A 17500-nucleotide genomic window follows, 5' to 3' on the forward strand; every position below is an offset into this window, starting at 1 on the left:
CAATATCATCAGATAACTGTTTAGTTTTATTTTACAGAGGGAAGTTGTTGGACATACGCACAAAGGGATTTGGATACTTTAGGGCCATATCTAAGTGCTCACATCAACTTTTTCTTCTGTGCAGCCTCTGCCAAGCTCACAGACCCTGAAGGGCCCCTCTGTGCCTATATTTGTGCTGTTGAGCCTTCTGAATTTTCCAGGCTCTGGCGTGACTGAGCTTGTGTGAAGCCCTGCCTTGTGCCTACAGATATTTGGCTGTATGACCAGCCTGTATCATGAGCCAGGTAGTGTTCAGAGGTGGATATTGCTGTCCTAAAGAGAAGAGGTGAAGGTGCTTCTCTTTACTGCTAATGTAGCTTATGGTCAAAACGACTCACCTGGGAGCAGAGCAATCCTGTGCAGAGTTTTTTTTCTGCCTAGCCTGAAGCAAGGAGTCTGTAGTAGCTGTGAGCCCACATCATGAAACAAATCTTTTCCCTTCACTTTGAAGATGATCCTGGTCTCTGTTTTTTTCCTCCGGAGACTACTTGTGTTGCACATTAGTCATTACCTAAAAGACTTTAATCCAGGGAGCAGAGCCCCCCAGCCAAGGCTTTTCTTTAGCTCTCAAGCATCCTAGCTGCTAGCCTGCAGATCAGGCTTTTTCTCCCTTGCTTTCTCCATGCAGCATTGCTAGGAAATGTGGAAGTGACCTTATCTGGGCTGACAAGCAGGACTAAGGAACTGCTTTGGCCCCCTCCATCTGTCTGGGAGGGCAGGAAGGTTTTGGGCTGGAAAAATAGGTGGAGTTCAATAGCAGGAACACAGCCAAGCATGGGAGCAGGGTTGTTGAGGTAGTTGAGAGCAGATGGACGTAGCAGCATCAGGTTTGGCATTGGGGTGCTGAGTTGAGAGCAGATGGAGGTAGCAGCATCAGGTTTGGCATTGGGGTGCTGAGTTGAGAGCAGATGGAGGTAGCAGCATCAGGTTTGGCATTGGGGTGCTGAGGTGCTTGCAAGCCCTGTCTGGGTTTCTTGTCACTTCTGGAGTGCAGTGCTGTGAAGATAGATACTCTATGGCCTTTGCTAAGCACCTGGGGCTTCTCTGACAAGTCGTCTGAGCATGAAACTTGGCTGCACATATGCTGTTTGCCTGCAGCAGGCACAAGTCATTTCTGTGCTGAGCAGGTGAGGCTCTAACATAGCTTGTAAGGTGCTGGAGCTGTTGGGAAAGGAGCACAAGGTGGCAGCCCTGTGAGTGCATCTTGGGCCAAGCATGAGAGACTTGATAGGTCCCACGTTGACATCTGTCTCCAAGTTTGCCTTCTGAGGTGGGAAGCATCACGCCAAGGGTGTCACATCTGAGATTTTGCCTGAGCTCTCCCGTTTCCAGTCAGATTTCTGGCTGGATACCGTGTGGGAGATGTTTTGGAGCCAGTTTCCACAGGCTGTCTGGCTGGAGAGCCAGTTTTCAGAGCTCAGATCCTCCCTGACTGGATTGTAAACCCCCAAATAATGAATGTTGGTTTTCAAACTGAGGGTTCCTTGTTCCCTGCCAAGCAGGTGTGATAATTTGATTTGCTTGTAGCTGAGAGTCTCCTGAGAAGCTTTTGTTTATAGCGTATGCTGTGCTGAAAATGCGTGAAGCTCCCTGGCAGCTGAGATGCTCCTGTAAGTTGAGTGTCTTTGGCTGGTGTGTGTGTGTATCTGTGCACAGTTAATTGGAACAAGCTCATCAGATGGGTATTTACCAGGTGCAGCAACAGAGGACACCCCCAAAGGCGTTGTCAGAGCTGTGGCAACACAGTGGTTTGCCTGCTCTCCTTCACATTGATGTGATTGGGGTCTTCCCTGGACGAGCAAAATAGAAATTAAATTATTGCTTTGTAAGTCAGCGTGGAAACTTTTTCTTTTCTCCTTAAACAAAGAAATTATTAGCTTGTCTGCAGTGTCCAAATTAATTTATCTGAAGCTCAGGGAACATTAACAAATGCTGCTCAAAGGCATGCTTTCTAACACTGCCGCAATCATTCAGTGCGGAGTGAGATATTTAAGAAATAGATGGACTGCAGTGATTTGCAAGGCTATAACTTTACCAAGGCGTTTCAGTGGCAATGCAAACCACCAGGGTGGAGACCAATTGACCAATTCTGATACTGAGAAAATTCAAGGCAGAAAGCATCGTCTCCAGCCTAGAGCTGAAGAAATCCCAAAGCCACAAATCTCTTTATTGGGTTAGTGGACCTTTCCAGGACCTTACAGGATAAGGTGCTGCTGTTTTGAGAAGCTTCTCTGCACAGCACCCTAAGCCTGCGCAGTGCAGTGTCTCCCCATGTATAAAGCAGGAAGAGCTTAGCAGCAAAGAAAGGAGCAAACTTTAGCTAATGTTAAGCTTTGAACTCTCTACTTCCTTCAGGTCCTGGTAAAATCCTCCTGCTCTGCCTGGCAAGGGTGTGACAGTTGAGGAGAGGAGATGCTGGGCAGCCTGATCTCCAAGTCCTCAGTGGCCTTCCAGGTTCCACTGGACTCTCAAAAGCCACCAGCCCAGTGACAGTTATTGCTGTGCTGGTGGGAACCTGGTCACACCAACGGTTCCCTGACTGTCTCCTGTCCCTCCAGGCTGTCCACAGCCACTAAATAGCCTATGGTGATTCTGGATGCAAGACTGGGCACCATGCAAAGTGAATCCTTCCAGAGAAGCACGGATTAACTGTCCTAAGGTAGGAATTAACTGTCCACCAGGCAGGAAGGAGGCAGTTTTTTTGGCAGGAGGGCTGAAGCAGGGATGCAGCAGTTATGTGATACTGAGCAGGATTTAACTATATACCAGCTCTAAGAGCAAGTCTGATAGGGATCTCCTCCCACCAGACAGGGATGGTGAGCTGGAGGCATGTTGTGTTGTGGTTTCTATTTGTCCTGCCTTTACAGGGAAATGTGACTGATTTTAGTTCTGCTCCTTTCCTCCTGGTCTGGGAAGCTGATCCCTGCAGGCTCCAGGGAAGTGGAGCCGTGGGAATGTCTTACTCCAGGGCTAGAGGGTAGGGGAAGCTGTAAGCCTGGAATGGGGGATGTGAAGGTTGTAAACCCTCTGGAAAGGCATGATGAGCAGGATTAACTTCAAGTGAAGTAAAATTACATTTAAAAGACTGGAACAAATAATCCAGTTATCTTCAAGACCCAATAATAAAACATTGAAATCCAGATTAATGTTGTATCATCCCCATTAGCTATTTTTCAAGAGAAATTTATTTCCAGCTTTAAATCCTAGCTCTTGCTGCAGCCTGTCCTCGTGTCCAGAGGACGCTGCTGTGCTCCCTTTTGTTTCTTGCAAGAACAAAAGGAAACAGCAACCACGTTGTTTCCTAACACTGTAAAGGGCCCAGTACCATGAACATGTATGATGCTGTAGCTGTTTGGGGAGTAAGGGAATGAAGTTATTGCCTTGCTTGCAGGATGTGGGTAAAACTTGGGAAGGGAACAGTTATCTTTGTACAGATGTCTTGCTGTGTACAGCAAGTCCCTACAAAAAAAGGTATGGAATGGATGGAAGCAGGAGGGAATATGATCTGTGATTTTACTCAATGTCAGGATTTAAAAAAAAAAAATTATTTTTTAGTCCTTTCTTGTGCATCCACCTTGTGTGACACAGATGAAGAGAGGTGGCTGGCAGGCTGGTGATGGGAAGAAGAAAGGCCCACGGACCTGTTAATGCGTGCTACTTACAGGATAAGGATGCTGGGGAAGAACTGCCATTAGGATAGTCTTAAGTGGCCCTGCTTTCACATATGTTGCATTTGTATTTGAGCTAATTGCTCATGTTCCTTTAATGGTTTCATACTTTTACTTCTGCTGTTACAGCCTCTAATACCTGTAGGGAGCCTTGAGTTTGCGTGTTAATAAGTGAAAATTAGGACCCTCATTCTCCATGGAGAAATGCTCTTGGGCACTGTGGTAATTTCATGCCTGGAAGGAGTCCTATTTGCCGGATAATTTTTGTAACTTAAAACAACCAAATTAGCCTTGAGAAACTATAGCTCTTAATCAGAGTATTGAACTCTATGCTCCATTAGTTAGAAACATCACCAGGCTCCTTGCACAAAGGGTGGACGTTTGGTTTGCCAAGTGGGAAAGTGGGCTGATCTTGTTAATGCTCAGGGCAGCAGCAATCCCTGGGTTTAAGGTTGTTCATAATACTCCGAGCACTCAGTAGGGTCAGGCACAAAGTCACATCAGGTCAGCTGCTCTTGCGGAGTGAAGCAGCTACGTGACATTGCCCTTCCTTTTGTTCCCACCAAAAAACTTAAAGAGTAGTAAAGGATACTTTGGATATTAGTAGAGTAATAGAGATTTGGTTAATTCCAGTAAATGGAGTTCCAGATGTAATGGAAGGGGGCGAAGGTGAGAAATGCCAGCAGGCCCCAGTGTGTGGCTCGTGGAACAGCACAGCAAAAGGCTGTGTTGGCTCAGGGAATATTTGTTCTGGGGTTTTACTTCTATGAATCTTAACTCTGCCACGGAACTGTGGTCTAATAATGAAATGGGGTTTGAGGGGGAGATTATCTTCTCCACTTATGAAGTGTGCCGCAGTCTGGAGAGACAGATGTATCCTTTGGGTCTGCCATGAATGGCATTCTGGATTTTAAAGGTCCCATTGGTGCTTCTTCCAGGTGAGCTGAGACATGGCTGCTGGCAAGCTCCATTGGTCCATGGAGTCCTGCAAAACAGCTGATGAATTCCAGAGCAAAGCGGTAGTACCTCAGAATCTGAAGCTAGTCAGAGAGGCAGGGGAGTCTGTTACGGTAAGTACCTGCTGTGGCCAGGTAGGAGCTGTTAAGGCTGGAAACTCCCCCCATGTCCCTCCTCTGCCTTTCCCTCCTGTTATATCTAGCAGCACTGTGAAGCTAGACACCACCTCCCCATCTCTTTGCTGCCATGCTTCTGCTGGAGGTGACTATCATGGTGCAGTGGAGTTTGGACTGTGTGCTGCTTCAGGGAAAGTCTAGGGTCTTGCCTGAATGTGCCGCTGGAGCCACGTTAAATGAAGGTACTGGGCATTGCACTGGAATAGCTGACACATGAGTGTGCACTTCTTTTCATCCTCCTTGTCATGCAGGCGTACTTGCCAGGGCTGCTCTGACCATACCTGCCCTCCAGGCAGCTGGGCATGTATTGGGCTGCTCAGACTCCACCTGAGGACTTGAAAGACATGGCTGGTCCCAGATAGACCCAGTTCCAAACCAGTTATTATGTTTCATATCCTGTGTTGGAGCACAGATTCAGCCCTGCCAACAGCGGTGGAGTCAGGGCCATTCCTCCTTCCCATCCCCAAATGTGAGCTTTGCTGACGGGAGCTCACTTGACGGGAGATAAGAGAGTGCTGAGGCTCTGTCAGGGAGATACCTGTATGGTTCTGTGAGGACAGAACAGAGAGAAAACAAGTGCTAATTAAAAAAAGATAACTAAAACTTGGACCCATTCCTTTCTATGTCGGTCTTGGCACAATGCTGCTTTTCTGCTTTCCCCTGACTCACTCAGCAGTGACATCTCCATGTGTGTGTTGGTTGTGAGCACTGTGCAAGGATGGAGTTAGGGGATTGCTGGTAACTCCTCCCCACTCTCTTCAAAGGTCACTAGCTCAATCCAGCAAAACTAAAGAGGAAGCAAATGCCCGAAGAGCAGAAATCCCCAAACATGTCACATCAAATCATGAAGGAGAAACTAATGGGACAGAGCCACTTGGTTAGAGCATGTGTATTCCGCTCTATATCATTAATTTACTGATGTTAAATATTTTAGCAGGTAACTTACGGGACTTCCAGGACTGTCCTGGTAGCTGTGATCACAAATTATTCATCAGTGGCACTTGAACAAGAAAAGCCTTTCTGAATGAAGGCATTTCTGTAGTTCTTGCTGGTGTTTTGCGTTTCAGCTGACTCCTTCTGCCTTCCTGAAGGAGATGTCTCTTACAACCAAGCAGAGGCTGGCCAGCAGTCGGGAGATGAGGCGGCCCCGGATTATCCGGCTTCTAGATATGAGCGAAGCCTCCCATCAAAAGGTAGCCTTTTCCTGCCCTTTTCCTTGCTGTTTGCTGTGACATTTGAAGAGGGTGCATGCTTGTGACAGGCTTGCCTCCAGCTTATCTAAATACCTCTGTGACTAGGTCCTGTTGTCCTTTCAAACTGCTGGTGGGGCTGGAGGTCCTTCTGCTGGGGTAAAGGTGGAATGTTTTTCCCCAGTGAGATGTTGAAGTCCTGATCTGTGCTAAGCCAATATAAATAACCTGTCTGGAGTTGGTGGGTTTTGCTGGAGTTCAGCTACCATTGCTAAAGCACGATACTGGGAGAAAACTGGGGCAGGACCCCAGGGCATGAGTTTGCCAATTTTTATCGTCCCTCTGAAATAACCACCTCCTGCTTTGGTGTAGTCACTGTGAAATGCTTGGGGTCATGACTCCCTCAACGGTGGCAGCATTGGCCTTTGTAGGCTGTAGGTAACTACTAAAGATTTAACATTAATGCTGTGGGTTGGAACAACATGTGGGACCCTTAGAGGGTGTTAGATTTGCAGGCTGCAGGATCCTGCCAGATGTACGGGGGAATCTCCCTCAGCAGAGTGGATGTGCTTTATCTGGATCAATGTTTACTTAGACGTATGTTTAAACCTGCTTTTCTTACAGGACACAATCTAAACGGGTAGATTGCCGAGGTAGGCTGTTGAGCGGAAAATTGTCAGCAAGAGACCTGTAACAAATTGATTAAAGATTGCCCTAGACAGCACAGGAGGCTGAGAAAGCATCAGATGAGTGCACAAATGACTGGCAGCTACTGGCTTCTTCAGCATCTCTGTGATTTCTATCGAGGAGCAGGAGACCTGCCTGTGTCTGTAGAGTGAGAACACTGCAGCTGGAAGAGGGGAGACAAAGCAGGGAGGAATTTTCTCCAAGTAATACCTCTGTAAACATTTACTGTTTGTGTATATTTTCAGGCGTGCTTCTGCAGTGGTATTAAATAAACCAGCAATAATAGATTGCAATAAAGCATCCATTTAAAGCTCATGGAAAAAGGAGATACAGAGTCCAGTCTCACTCAAGTTGTCTAGTAACACTGAGAAAAGAGCTGAACCTTGTCACCAGTCAGCATTCACCTCACTTGTATTTCCTAACTGGTGTATTACTTGTGTTTTGCCCTTACCTCCAGGATACTTTCTTGTACTGGTTTCTAGGCTTGATATGAAAAAAAAGATATCTGGGGCCATGTGGGACTTCATCCTTTGATCTCCGAGTAAAGATCCCAAATTGTCTCCTGTGGAGTCTCATGTGAATTTTTGGGTTTTGCTTGCTCTTTTGAGTGCTCGTGACTCTTTCAGTAAGTGCTCTGGACCTGTGTGACCATATTAGCATAGGGATGTGCTGGAGATAAGTGCTGCCCTGTGTTTTTGAGAAGGAAACCCCTTGGAGGAACACCTGCTGAAAGAGATTCTTAGCTTGAGCCTGCTTAAGGTTGTCCAGAAACTTCTGATCAGCTCAGAACACGGATGAGCTGATGGGCTACTGTTTCCACTGAGTGAGCTGGGCAGATGTACTCACCAAAAGACTGTACTACACTGGAGATCAATGTTGGGTTCTCATTCATGAATCTTCCTCTCAGCAGTTGTACATCTCATAGTATCACAGAATGGTTTGGATTGGAAGGGACTTGTAAAGGCCATCTAGTCCAGCCCCCCTGCAAGGAGCAGGTTGCTCAGAGCCCTGTCCATCCTGGCCTTGAATGTTTCCAGGCATCCACCACCTCTCTGGGCAACCTCTGCCAGTGTTCCACCACCCTCAGTGTAAAATTTTTTTCCTCATGTCAAATCTGAATCTACCTCCCTCTATTTTAAAACCATTACCCCTCATCCTATCACAACAGGCCCTGCTGAAGAGTTTCTGCCTATCTTTCCAGTAGGCCACCTTTAGGTACAGGAAGGCCACTATAAGGTCTCCCTGGAGCCTTCTCTTTTCCAGACTGAACAGCCCCAACTCTCTCAGCCTGTCCTGATAGGAGAGGTGCTACAGCCCTCTGACCATCTTTGTGGCCTCCTCTGGACCCTCTTCAACAGGTCCATGTCCTTATGCTGAGGGCTCCAGAACTGGACACAGTACTCCAGGTGGGGTCTCACCAGGGCAGAGTAGGGGGGCAGAATCACCTCCCTCAACCTGCTGACTACGCTCCTCTTGATGCAGCCCAGGATGCGGTTGGCCTTCTGGGCTGCAAGCGCATATTGCCAACTCATGCTGAGCTTCTTGCCACCAACACTCCCATGTTCTCCCCGGAGCTGCTCTTGATCCAGTCTCTGCCCAGCCTGTATTTGTGGCTGGGATTGCCCTGACCCATATGCAGGACCTTGCACTTGGCCTTGTGGAACTTTGTGGGATTTGCCCAGGCCCACCTCTCCAGCCTGTCAAGGTCCCTCTGGATGGCATCCCTCCCTTCCAGCATGTTGATGGCACCACACAGCTTGGTGTGGTCAACAAACTTGCTGAGTGTGCACTCTATCCCACTGTCCATGTCACCTACAAAGGTGTTAAACAGGGCTGGTCCCAATACCAACCCCTGAGGAACACTGCTTGTCACCGGTCTCTACCTGGACATCTCACTGCTGTCTTGTTTCTCCAGTTCTCAGCAGTTGACCTGGAACAGAGCTTGTTTCAGCCTTTCCCATCAGAGGTGGTATTTCAGAGCTACGTCCCCTGCAAGGTCTATGAAGTGCCACTGATTCTGAGGAACAATGATAAGGTAAGTGCTGAGATGTGGAAGTTGAACACTGCTGGAAGAGGAGAACAGTGCAATTCACGTAGTATCCAGCACAGCAAGTTCTGCAGCAGCACAGCACGTCCAGAATAAAATGTCTCATCACCTTTTGTTTTGCAACATCATAGAATAGATGCTAGGGATTCTCGCCCTGATTTTGGCTGTGCGTTGGTGGTATCTAACCCAAGGGAGCTTTTCTAGTCAACCTCCTTCCCCTTGAAAGCCCTGGATTGATGGGAATGTTGAGAGCTGTGCAGTTCTTATCTGCTCTCATGCTTTACCTCGAGTGCGCGCTACGTCCTGGTGGCTCCTTGGTTAATCTTGGTTTCAGGCAGGACATCTCTGCCTCTCGCAGCCTGTTTAGCTGCCTCTCTGCAGCTCACTGTCAAAGCACAGTCTTCTCTTCTTTATGCTGGAATAAGTTATAATTAGTGGCGGTATCACTCCAGGAAAGTTGTTTTGAAACAGCAGTGGAAACAGACTGTTTTAGCAGAAGCAGTGGGAGGCCTTTAGGTGCCACTTTAGGCTCCTGCTAAGCCTTATTTCAGTCCTGCTCAGATTTTTCTAAGACTCTCTGCTTTCCCTTTGGAGAACCACAGAACATCTAGAATAATGTGCTCTTGAAGGCCTCCACCTTTACTTGAAAAAATTGTGATTATTTTGAGATTTCCCAAGAGAGTTGAGAGGGAAGAGTTGAAAAATGTCAGCAGTTTTGTTCCACTGTAAAGAGGAAAATTGAGACCTTTTGAATTTCAGCAGGGGGAAACATTTGCTCGAATGAGGCATGTGCCAAGAGCAAGCTGGTGGGAAAAGAGAGGAGGGAGGAAAGGAGCTGAGTTTAAGTGCTCTGGGAGAGAACATTGTACACGCAAGGGTTTCTCTTGACATGTAACAGCAAGAGGACTGGAGGTAGAGAAAGGTCAGAAAAATAAAAGTGTAATTGAAGATACTTACTCTTACTGAAGAGTAAGATGTCTGAGAGGAGGGCAGGATGGGAAGGTGGAAGTGTACACAAGAGCAAGTGAATTAACCCCCTCTCCGAATCTCCCTGTTGGGGAAAACAAACAGGTGGACAAGAAAAAAGCTCTCAGGGCATATTGCAGGTGGAGGAACAGCAAGAGAAGTCAAAGTATATCCTGAGATAACAGGTTTTGACAGGGACATGGCTGAAAATGGAAGACCCTTTGGGAAGGAAGGATGCAGGTGTGGTCACTCCGTTACTCCTAGACAGTACTGTGGCATTCCTGGTCTGGAATATTGGAAAGATGCAGCGTGGATACCCATACCCAAGGGATACAGTTTGTGTGGTGCACACTGATTTTTGGACACTCTTTGCTGTAGGTATCCTCTTTCCTGATTAAACCGTGCCTCAGTTTCTCTTTTCCTACTGCTCTGCTTCATTTTGGCTTCAGCTGCTGTTATCCATGCGGCACTTCAAAATGCTTGCCTTTGCCAAGTACCGGCCAATTGGCAAATAGTTAATTTTCTCTCTTCCTCCTTCCTCAAGTGGAAAAGAACATCTGCATCAACATTTCTGCCATTCCTAGTGAAAAACAATAAACTTGTACAGCTGCAGCTTGTGATTTGTATGCCCTGTAAAGGGGAGGCAGTGTGTGAACTGTTCATCTTTTTCCAGAATGAATTAGTTTTGAAGCTGGTAAGACCTCACCCACTGGACAGCACTGGTGTAAAAGTAAGATCAGCTCAAAGGAAAATCCTTGGAATGTTTAAGCAGGCAGAGATGATAATCCCAAGAGAAGTTGTTATTCTAATTTTGTTGTTTTTTGGTAATGTCCGGGAGAAAAGCAACGATGTGCTCTGTCTCAAAATTTTCTCTCTGGTTTCTTCTGAGTCATACTGACTGAGGCTTGTCTGCTCCATGAAAATCCAGGTAACAGCAAACTATATTCCAAATAGGAACACTCTAATCGTTAAAATGCAGAAGATAGATACTTATTACTCTTACCCATGTGTTGTAAAATTGCTTTTCTATCTTCAGACTGCTCCTCACCACCCTCAGAAATGTTACGGGTGACTTTAGCTGAAGGTCTTAGCCATGTGTGCTCATCTACCAAGGGACTTAGTGACCCAAACGTTGGTCTGCAGCGTGAGATTGGCTCCTGGAACATGCTGCCCCAGGGCATTGCTGACAGCAAAGGGCGTTTGGAGATTTCAGGATTGCCTTGGCCGTGGGTTGTCAGGCTTGGGTGGGTGATACAGACTGAATCTTCATTTTTCTCAAGCCTTGCGTGAGTTCATTGTTTATCAGTGAAGCTGCCTGTCAGTCAAAATTGCCTGGTTTAGACTTTGAGATGAGATTTGGTGCTGAGGGGTTGATCTCTGTGTGCTAGAAAACGCCTGTTTATCTCTGTGCTTGTGGTATCCCAGGGGGCAGAAACTTGCAGCAGGGTGCCTGCGGGGACTCCTGGGTGTGGGGAGGAATACCCAGAATCTGGCTTGCCTGCGCTGGCAGCTGCCTGGCTGGCAGCAAGAGCCCCCGGAGAGCTGAGATTGGCTTTTAATAATGAAAGCACGCCGAGTCAGTGCTGGTCGTGATTCTCAAGGTACAAAATGCCTTTGAAGCCCATAATTGATAGGCACAGCTGGGGTGGGGGGGGGGGGCGGTCGTGTCTGGCTTTCCATTGTTTTGGCAAGTTGACTGCTCTTGTCTTCTGCATCAACCTTTCCTGGTAGACTATCATGCTTCTCCCTTGCTTCTTTACAGCTCCCTTTAAATTCTCTTAGCCACCTCCTTGTTTCTGGGGTTGTCTCTTTGTCTTCCTATGTTCCTCCTTTTGCTCTTCAAGTTTGCTTTTATTCCCAGTAAGGCCACTGTGTCTGTGGTCTCCTTTGCTGGTCTGCCCAGATGACTGTGGCACCATAGCTTGACTGCCTCACTCAAGCCCAGTATGCTGGAAGTGAATTGTATCTCCATACTGCTGGTGTCTTACCTGCTTGTGGTACTTCCTCAGCAGGACGTTGCCCTGCTGCCTCTATCTTAGAGCTATTTTGCCCAGGCAAAAGGGATTCAAGTTCATCCTTGCATATTACATGTGTGTACCTCCAGAGCTAAAAGTGCTTTGGAAAGGGGGTTAAGGAAGGATGTCACCAGCACATGGCCAGATCTCTTCTCCTCATGTTTGAGTGGCAAAATTATAGTTTTATGTCTTCCCTGCAGGTTCCTCGGCTGGTCAAGGTCGTCTTGGAGAGCTCACCTTATTTCAAGTTGATCGGCCCTGATGCTGTGTGCCATAAGGTAGCACCTGGCATGCCTTCAACTTTCCGCATCGTTTTCACCCCTGAGGAGAACAAGGTGAGACTGGAGGTCTCAAGAGGTTGGGGCCTTCAGTGGAAGATGAATGTGCAGGGCTGGATTCAGAACAGGGCATCTGGTGTGGATTTTGAGGAACTGTCCTGGTTTCAGTGGGGTTGCGCTAGATCTAGAACTGAGGGGAACTCTTTTCCCATGGTGAAGATTATTCTCTCGTAGGCTGGAGGCTCTTACATGTTTCAGACTTGTTTTTATCCTTCGGTGCTGGAACGTTTAATGTAATGTCTGTTGGCTTCAGGGATGAGAGAGTCTGTCTGTGGTGGGATGGCCTCTCAAGGTGTTGGTTTCTAGTATCTGGCCATTGCTGCATGATTCTGGGTTTTCTCCACTAAGTATAATTACAAAAGTCTGTTGAAAAGTGACCTGTTATTTGGAGGACCTGAAGTGAGCCTGATCAGAATGAGGACCACCACCTTTGTACACTGGAGTCACCTTACTGCATGCTGTGTTGGACACAGTAGTGAGACAGCTGAACTTTATGTTTAAAGTTGTCACTTTTGTGTGAGAACCTCCTGTGGGATCTGCTCTAGGCTGTGGTCAGGCAGTCTGCAGCTAGGCACATCTTGGTGTTACGTGGTGCTGCTAGGCACTGCAGCAGGGACTGACAGGCTGTGCTTTCCCTCGTTGTGCTTTCTTGTGCACTTGCAAGAGAAGATGCATGTGGAACAGCAGGAAAATGGCAGAGAGGGGTGTCGATAAGCTGTTTCACCTTCTGTCTACTCAGTGATAGGGCGTTAATTATTACGGAAAATACTAGAAGAACAAATAGATCCAGAGAGCTTTTCTCTTTCTCGCCTGGCAGCTACTTCCCTGCTTCTCCCTGGACTGGAGCAAAGAGGATGCTTTTTCATACCCTCTGTTTTCAAGCCCTGCAGCTGTGCTGTCCCTGAGGATACTTATCTGCCTGCGATTCAGCTGTGAGTCTAGAGGAGAGGGAATGCTGTGCACGTGGCCGGGAGCCAGCCCGGCACAGGCACGCTGCGCTCTGGATGTCCTTAACTCAGCAGGCGGTTGGTGCGCGGCGGATGACAGACATCTGCCTGAGAGAGCATGTATAGGAGTAAAGGGGCAGGTATAATCTGCAGGCGGAGATGTTACCACAGAGTCTGTGGTGTGGCTGCTCTGTCAGCTGGCGCCTATTCCATGCCAAACGTGCAATGCTTTTGCTTGGAGGTTTGAAGATCGGTGCTGTGGCCCTGGCACATCTGATTGTCAGGGCTGAGATGTGAAGGGTCGATGCTGTTATCTGGAGGCTTGTTCATATAGAAAGGTTTAGTACGTGGCACGGAAGGGAGGAAGCACTGGAGGGAAACAAAGGCAGGCAGGCTGCCTCTTTCCACCAGCATCGTGCTGCCTCTTCGCACTGTTCTTTGCATGGCTTTGTTGGAGAGGCAAGGTTTGGGGTTACCTCTGAGCCAGCTGATGTTTCTGCACCAGGCCAGAGGTGCAAGACCTCTTTGGGCATAGCTGTATTCTTATCTTCCATTTGCTGCTTAGGTTTAGTTTAACGCTTTGTCCTGTCATCAAACAGCACGGATATAGAAAACTAAGGAGGAAATGCCCTGTCGTCTCTAGCTCCCCATGCTTGTGAATAATCTGTTCCTTTGGAGGGACTGAGAAATTATTTAACATCATTAATATTTAGGGTAAAAATTATGTTGGCCTGGGGCAGTTCTCCAAACTACCCGAGTGACACGAGCATAATGTCACTGAGGCAGGCTTTGAAAAGTTCACTGGTGCCTTCAAGATGTGATTTATTAGTATTAATTAGTGTTCATTTTTGGGGTGGAAGAGGTAAATTGGTGCCCATGAAGGGCAAAGTGCTGCTCTTGAAGTTTAGAGAGGCAGCAGAGTAGCATGTGAGCATCACCACAAATAGAAGTAGGGTGAGATAGTCCCCAGGAGCACTAATATCAATACGCTGTCCCTTGCCTTGCCCTTGAACTGGTGAGTGTGTGGCGTGGGGAGCTCTGCCAGCGAGAGGTCTTCTGCACAGCTTCAGCGACACCCCAGCAGTTTCTGCTGAACTGGGTTTCGTGCTCCTTGCAGGGGTTGTGCAGGGCATCGGAAGAGGGATGCATGCTGCTCAGCGAGGAGCACGTGGGGATTTATTTATACAGCAGAGTCAGAATTTTGTACAAATAGACATTTTGTCTTCTACTGGATAGAGCGTGAGTCAGCGAAGTACCAGAGCGCTGTAGCTCAGCTAGAAATGTATCAATAACACGATCAGGAGGTGCACAGCCCCTTGAAAACCCCTTAGCAAAGAGGCAGGCTCTGGGAAATGGTCCTCTGAAGTCGCTTGCGGTTGCTTGCATGAAGAATATCTGTGTGTTAGTTGTGGAGTGCTACCTTTGATCAACCGTTTGCCTCTCTGCTGCTCCGTGATCCACAGGAGCTGTGGATAACCCAGTGAACTGGGATGTAGCTACAGACCCCTCTGTCAAGGCTGGAGTCTTCCTGATACGGAGTTGCTTTGTATAATTCTCTTGCTTTGAATCTGTTCTTCTCCAGGGTAAGTCTGACTTCAGCGAAGTCACTCCTGGTTCGAGGGGGCAGAGCTGTGGCTAAGCCCTAAGGAAAAGGACCATGTGAGATGTTAGTGGCTGGAAGGCCATGTGCCATGTAGCCCTGCCTCGAAAATTGCGCAGTTTCCTATTGTCTTGCAGTCATTTGGGAATGTGGGACATGATTGGACTGTCAGAAAGTGAATAAATAGCCGACATGTCTCTTGGCATTTGCATTGGAAATGTGAAATGCTAATTTTTCTGTTGGGCAGCATTTCTAATTAGTTACTCTTGCTGCTCCTGATTTGCACACTTCTGTTTTACAGCTCCGGTTGTACAGAGCGGGTGTTCTCGTGCCACAGCTGTGTTCCCAGGTGTCCTTGCATTACGGTCCGACAATCTCTACCTGATTGGAAACCATTGTGGAGCTGACTGGCAAATAAACAGACAGGAATGCTTACATTTGTGTGTCCTTTGGGCTTATTAATAGATTATCTTAAAGGAAGAGGGAAGCAAGAAGCATATAAAAACATAGCACAGCTTATTCTGTTTGGTTCTCTTGCTCCCTTCACTGTAGCAATACAGTATTTTCAGGCAATACAAGCTCAGTCTGTAAGGTTTGCAAAATTAATTCCTGATGCTCAGTGGAGACTGAATTAATGCTCATGGATTCATATGAAATATGACAGGGCGATGACTTATTGCATTACTGAAATTAACTCCTTTAAAATTCAGCCCAGCCCTGTCAGATGTTTTGTAGCACACAGAAGCTACTCCGAGGATACTTTTAAGACTCCTGGAAGGAGGAAAGGCGCAGAAGATCAAGGCAAATGGCCCTGTGCAGAATGGACCTGGAGCAAAGGCACTGATGTCAAAGCATCCTGTGAATTGGTAGCTGAGGGAGGCAGGAGAGCGAGTACTCCTTTTCATGTGAAGCTATCTTCATCCTCCAGCCTCCCTCCTCTCTTTTAATGGCCCTTATTTTCCAGCCTTTATGGTGTCGTGGTTTCAGCAGGGAGCTTTCCCTGTTTGACCTGCTGTGTTACCTCATTCTACAAGGATCTCTTCTTTGCGATTGTCTGCTGCAAGGAATTCAGTGAAGTCTTTCGGACTGGTTGTGCAGCAAAACTGACGTCAGCTTGCTGGCATACTGGGCAGTTAAGGTTGGTATCGCTGTGGCAGAAATCAGTATTAGCCTGCGTTCGCAAGGAGCCTGGAATGTCATCTCTGAGACAGGCAATTCTTTAGTTTCAATGGGTGCAAATTCAAATGCCAGTATTGCATTTGAATGATGATAAATGTGATGCTTGGAAGGCCGGAGCTTGTAAACATTGCTTATCAAAGGGGAATAAGAGAAGAGGAACCATTATCCAATCATCTGTATTTTCCTTGAAATTGAGAGGGAATTTTATGAAGGATGAAGTTGTATTTTCATGAAAATCTACGGCTTGAAGCTGTGTCTAAATACAGCAATCTTGAAAGCATCAAAATGATGCAACCCCTCTCTTACCCAGGCATGTTTATTTAGAAATCTGGTTTTAAATAATTTACTGCGGGCTTGCAGTTGCAAAGTCAAGCAAGATTTTAAACTGGTTTCAACTGTACCCCTAGGTTGTAAGCAAGTGCCTAGCAGAGTTGATAACACAGGGCAGTGCTGCAGTGGAGCATTGCAGCCTTTCTCTTCCCAGGGGAGGATGATTCAGCATTCAAAAGCTTAAGGGACCCTGGGTTCACAGCGGGATTAGCAGCCAACTCCTGTCTGGCACCGTGCTTTCCTTGGGTTTCCCCTGTCTGGCCTGCGTTCAGCTGGGTGCGAGGTCCCACTTTGGTGGGATCGTAGACCGTGGCTGAAGGGTCAGCGCTGAAGTGCTTTGAGTCGAGCCTGGTACGGGATGCAATGTCCTGGGGTGTCCTGGAGAAGGGGCTCGGCACACAATGTGCGTGTGTGTGAATGGCAAGAGGCAGCTCTCTTTCTCAAGGCCATCGTTGTCTCTGGGAGGCCAAATCCTTGTTGCCTGAGCCTTGCTTTCACATACCTGGAGGAGTCCCTTTCCCTGTGTGTTGTGCAGGCAGGCCCAGTGCCCCTCATGGGACACAGAACTGGGAAGGCTGCCTGTGCTTGCTTTTGGGGGGGATTTGTTCCTTGGGCTCTTATTTACACTGCTGTTGATCCACTCACTCCTTAGCAATGACAATGACTTGAAAATAATTTCCTCTTACTTCCCTGAAATACCTCCAATTGTTGAAGTTTCTCTTTTTTCTTTATCCCCCTGCTGATCTGAACTCCCTGCATCCTCCTTTGTCTACCTGGCATCTGTAAAGGAGAGAGAGCTAAATATGGCACGCCAAGACTTCATAAGGCACACAGCTTTCAGGTGGATTTACAATGCCTTTGTTACAGTAATGTGGCAAAAATAATGGAAAAAAAATGAATAGCATTCTTCATTTGCTAATGCAATTTCTTAGGATCTAAACCGTCCAGGATGTGAAGTACCCAGATAATAGGTGCTTTAAATTCGCATGGGCTGCCTGCACCTTTTATTGTAGAGGGCTTAGGCTGCAAGATTGAGTACAGAATTGCTAATTCAGAAAGACTTGCTGAAGATGAAATGTGATACTCCGTTCTGTAGGTCATTTGCTGCCAGTTCCCTTCCTGATACTTTACTTTCCAAATATGAGAAGCAAAAGGCCTTCTGCGTTTTCCAATGTGAATATTTGCAATGTCTAGAAAAAAAAATCTTTATTTATTCTTTCTACATCTTGGATGTGGCAGCGTCTGTCACTGCAGCCTTACCCCCCCCGGCTGAGTGAGTGGTTGATCTGCCTTACGTCCTTGCCAGGCTGGGAGAGGATGAGTATGGGAACAGGAAATCCCAAGCACAGAGGAATCTGAAT

At 47.2% G+C, this 17500-nt stretch overlaps 1 protein-coding gene across 1 annotated transcript in view; it reads left to right on the plus strand.

The window, feature by feature from the left end:
• HYDIN (HYDIN axonemal central pair apparatus protein) overlaps positions 1 to 17500 on the plus strand; it is a 151833-nt gene that overhangs the window by 7967 nt on the left and 126366 nt on the right. The window contains exons 2-5 of the mRNA XM_086757793.1: positions 4646 to 4777; positions 5908 to 6033; positions 8633 to 8752; positions 11946 to 12080. Coding sequence (XP_086613919.1) covers positions 4658 to 4777; positions 5908 to 6033; positions 8633 to 8752; positions 11946 to 12080 — 501 coding nt within the window. The 5' untranslated portion in view covers positions 4646 to 4657. The remainder of the gene's footprint in view (positions 1 to 4645; positions 4778 to 5907; positions 6034 to 8632; positions 8753 to 11945; positions 12081 to 17500) is intronic.

Source organism: Chlamydotis macqueenii, chromosome 13 (genome assembly GCF_036417535.1).
Source record: "Chlamydotis macqueenii isolate bChlMac1 chromosome 13, bChlMac1.mat, whole genome shotgun sequence".
In the NCBI taxonomy this organism is placed as follows: Eukaryota; Metazoa; Chordata; class Aves; order Otidiformes; family Otididae; genus Chlamydotis; species Chlamydotis macqueenii.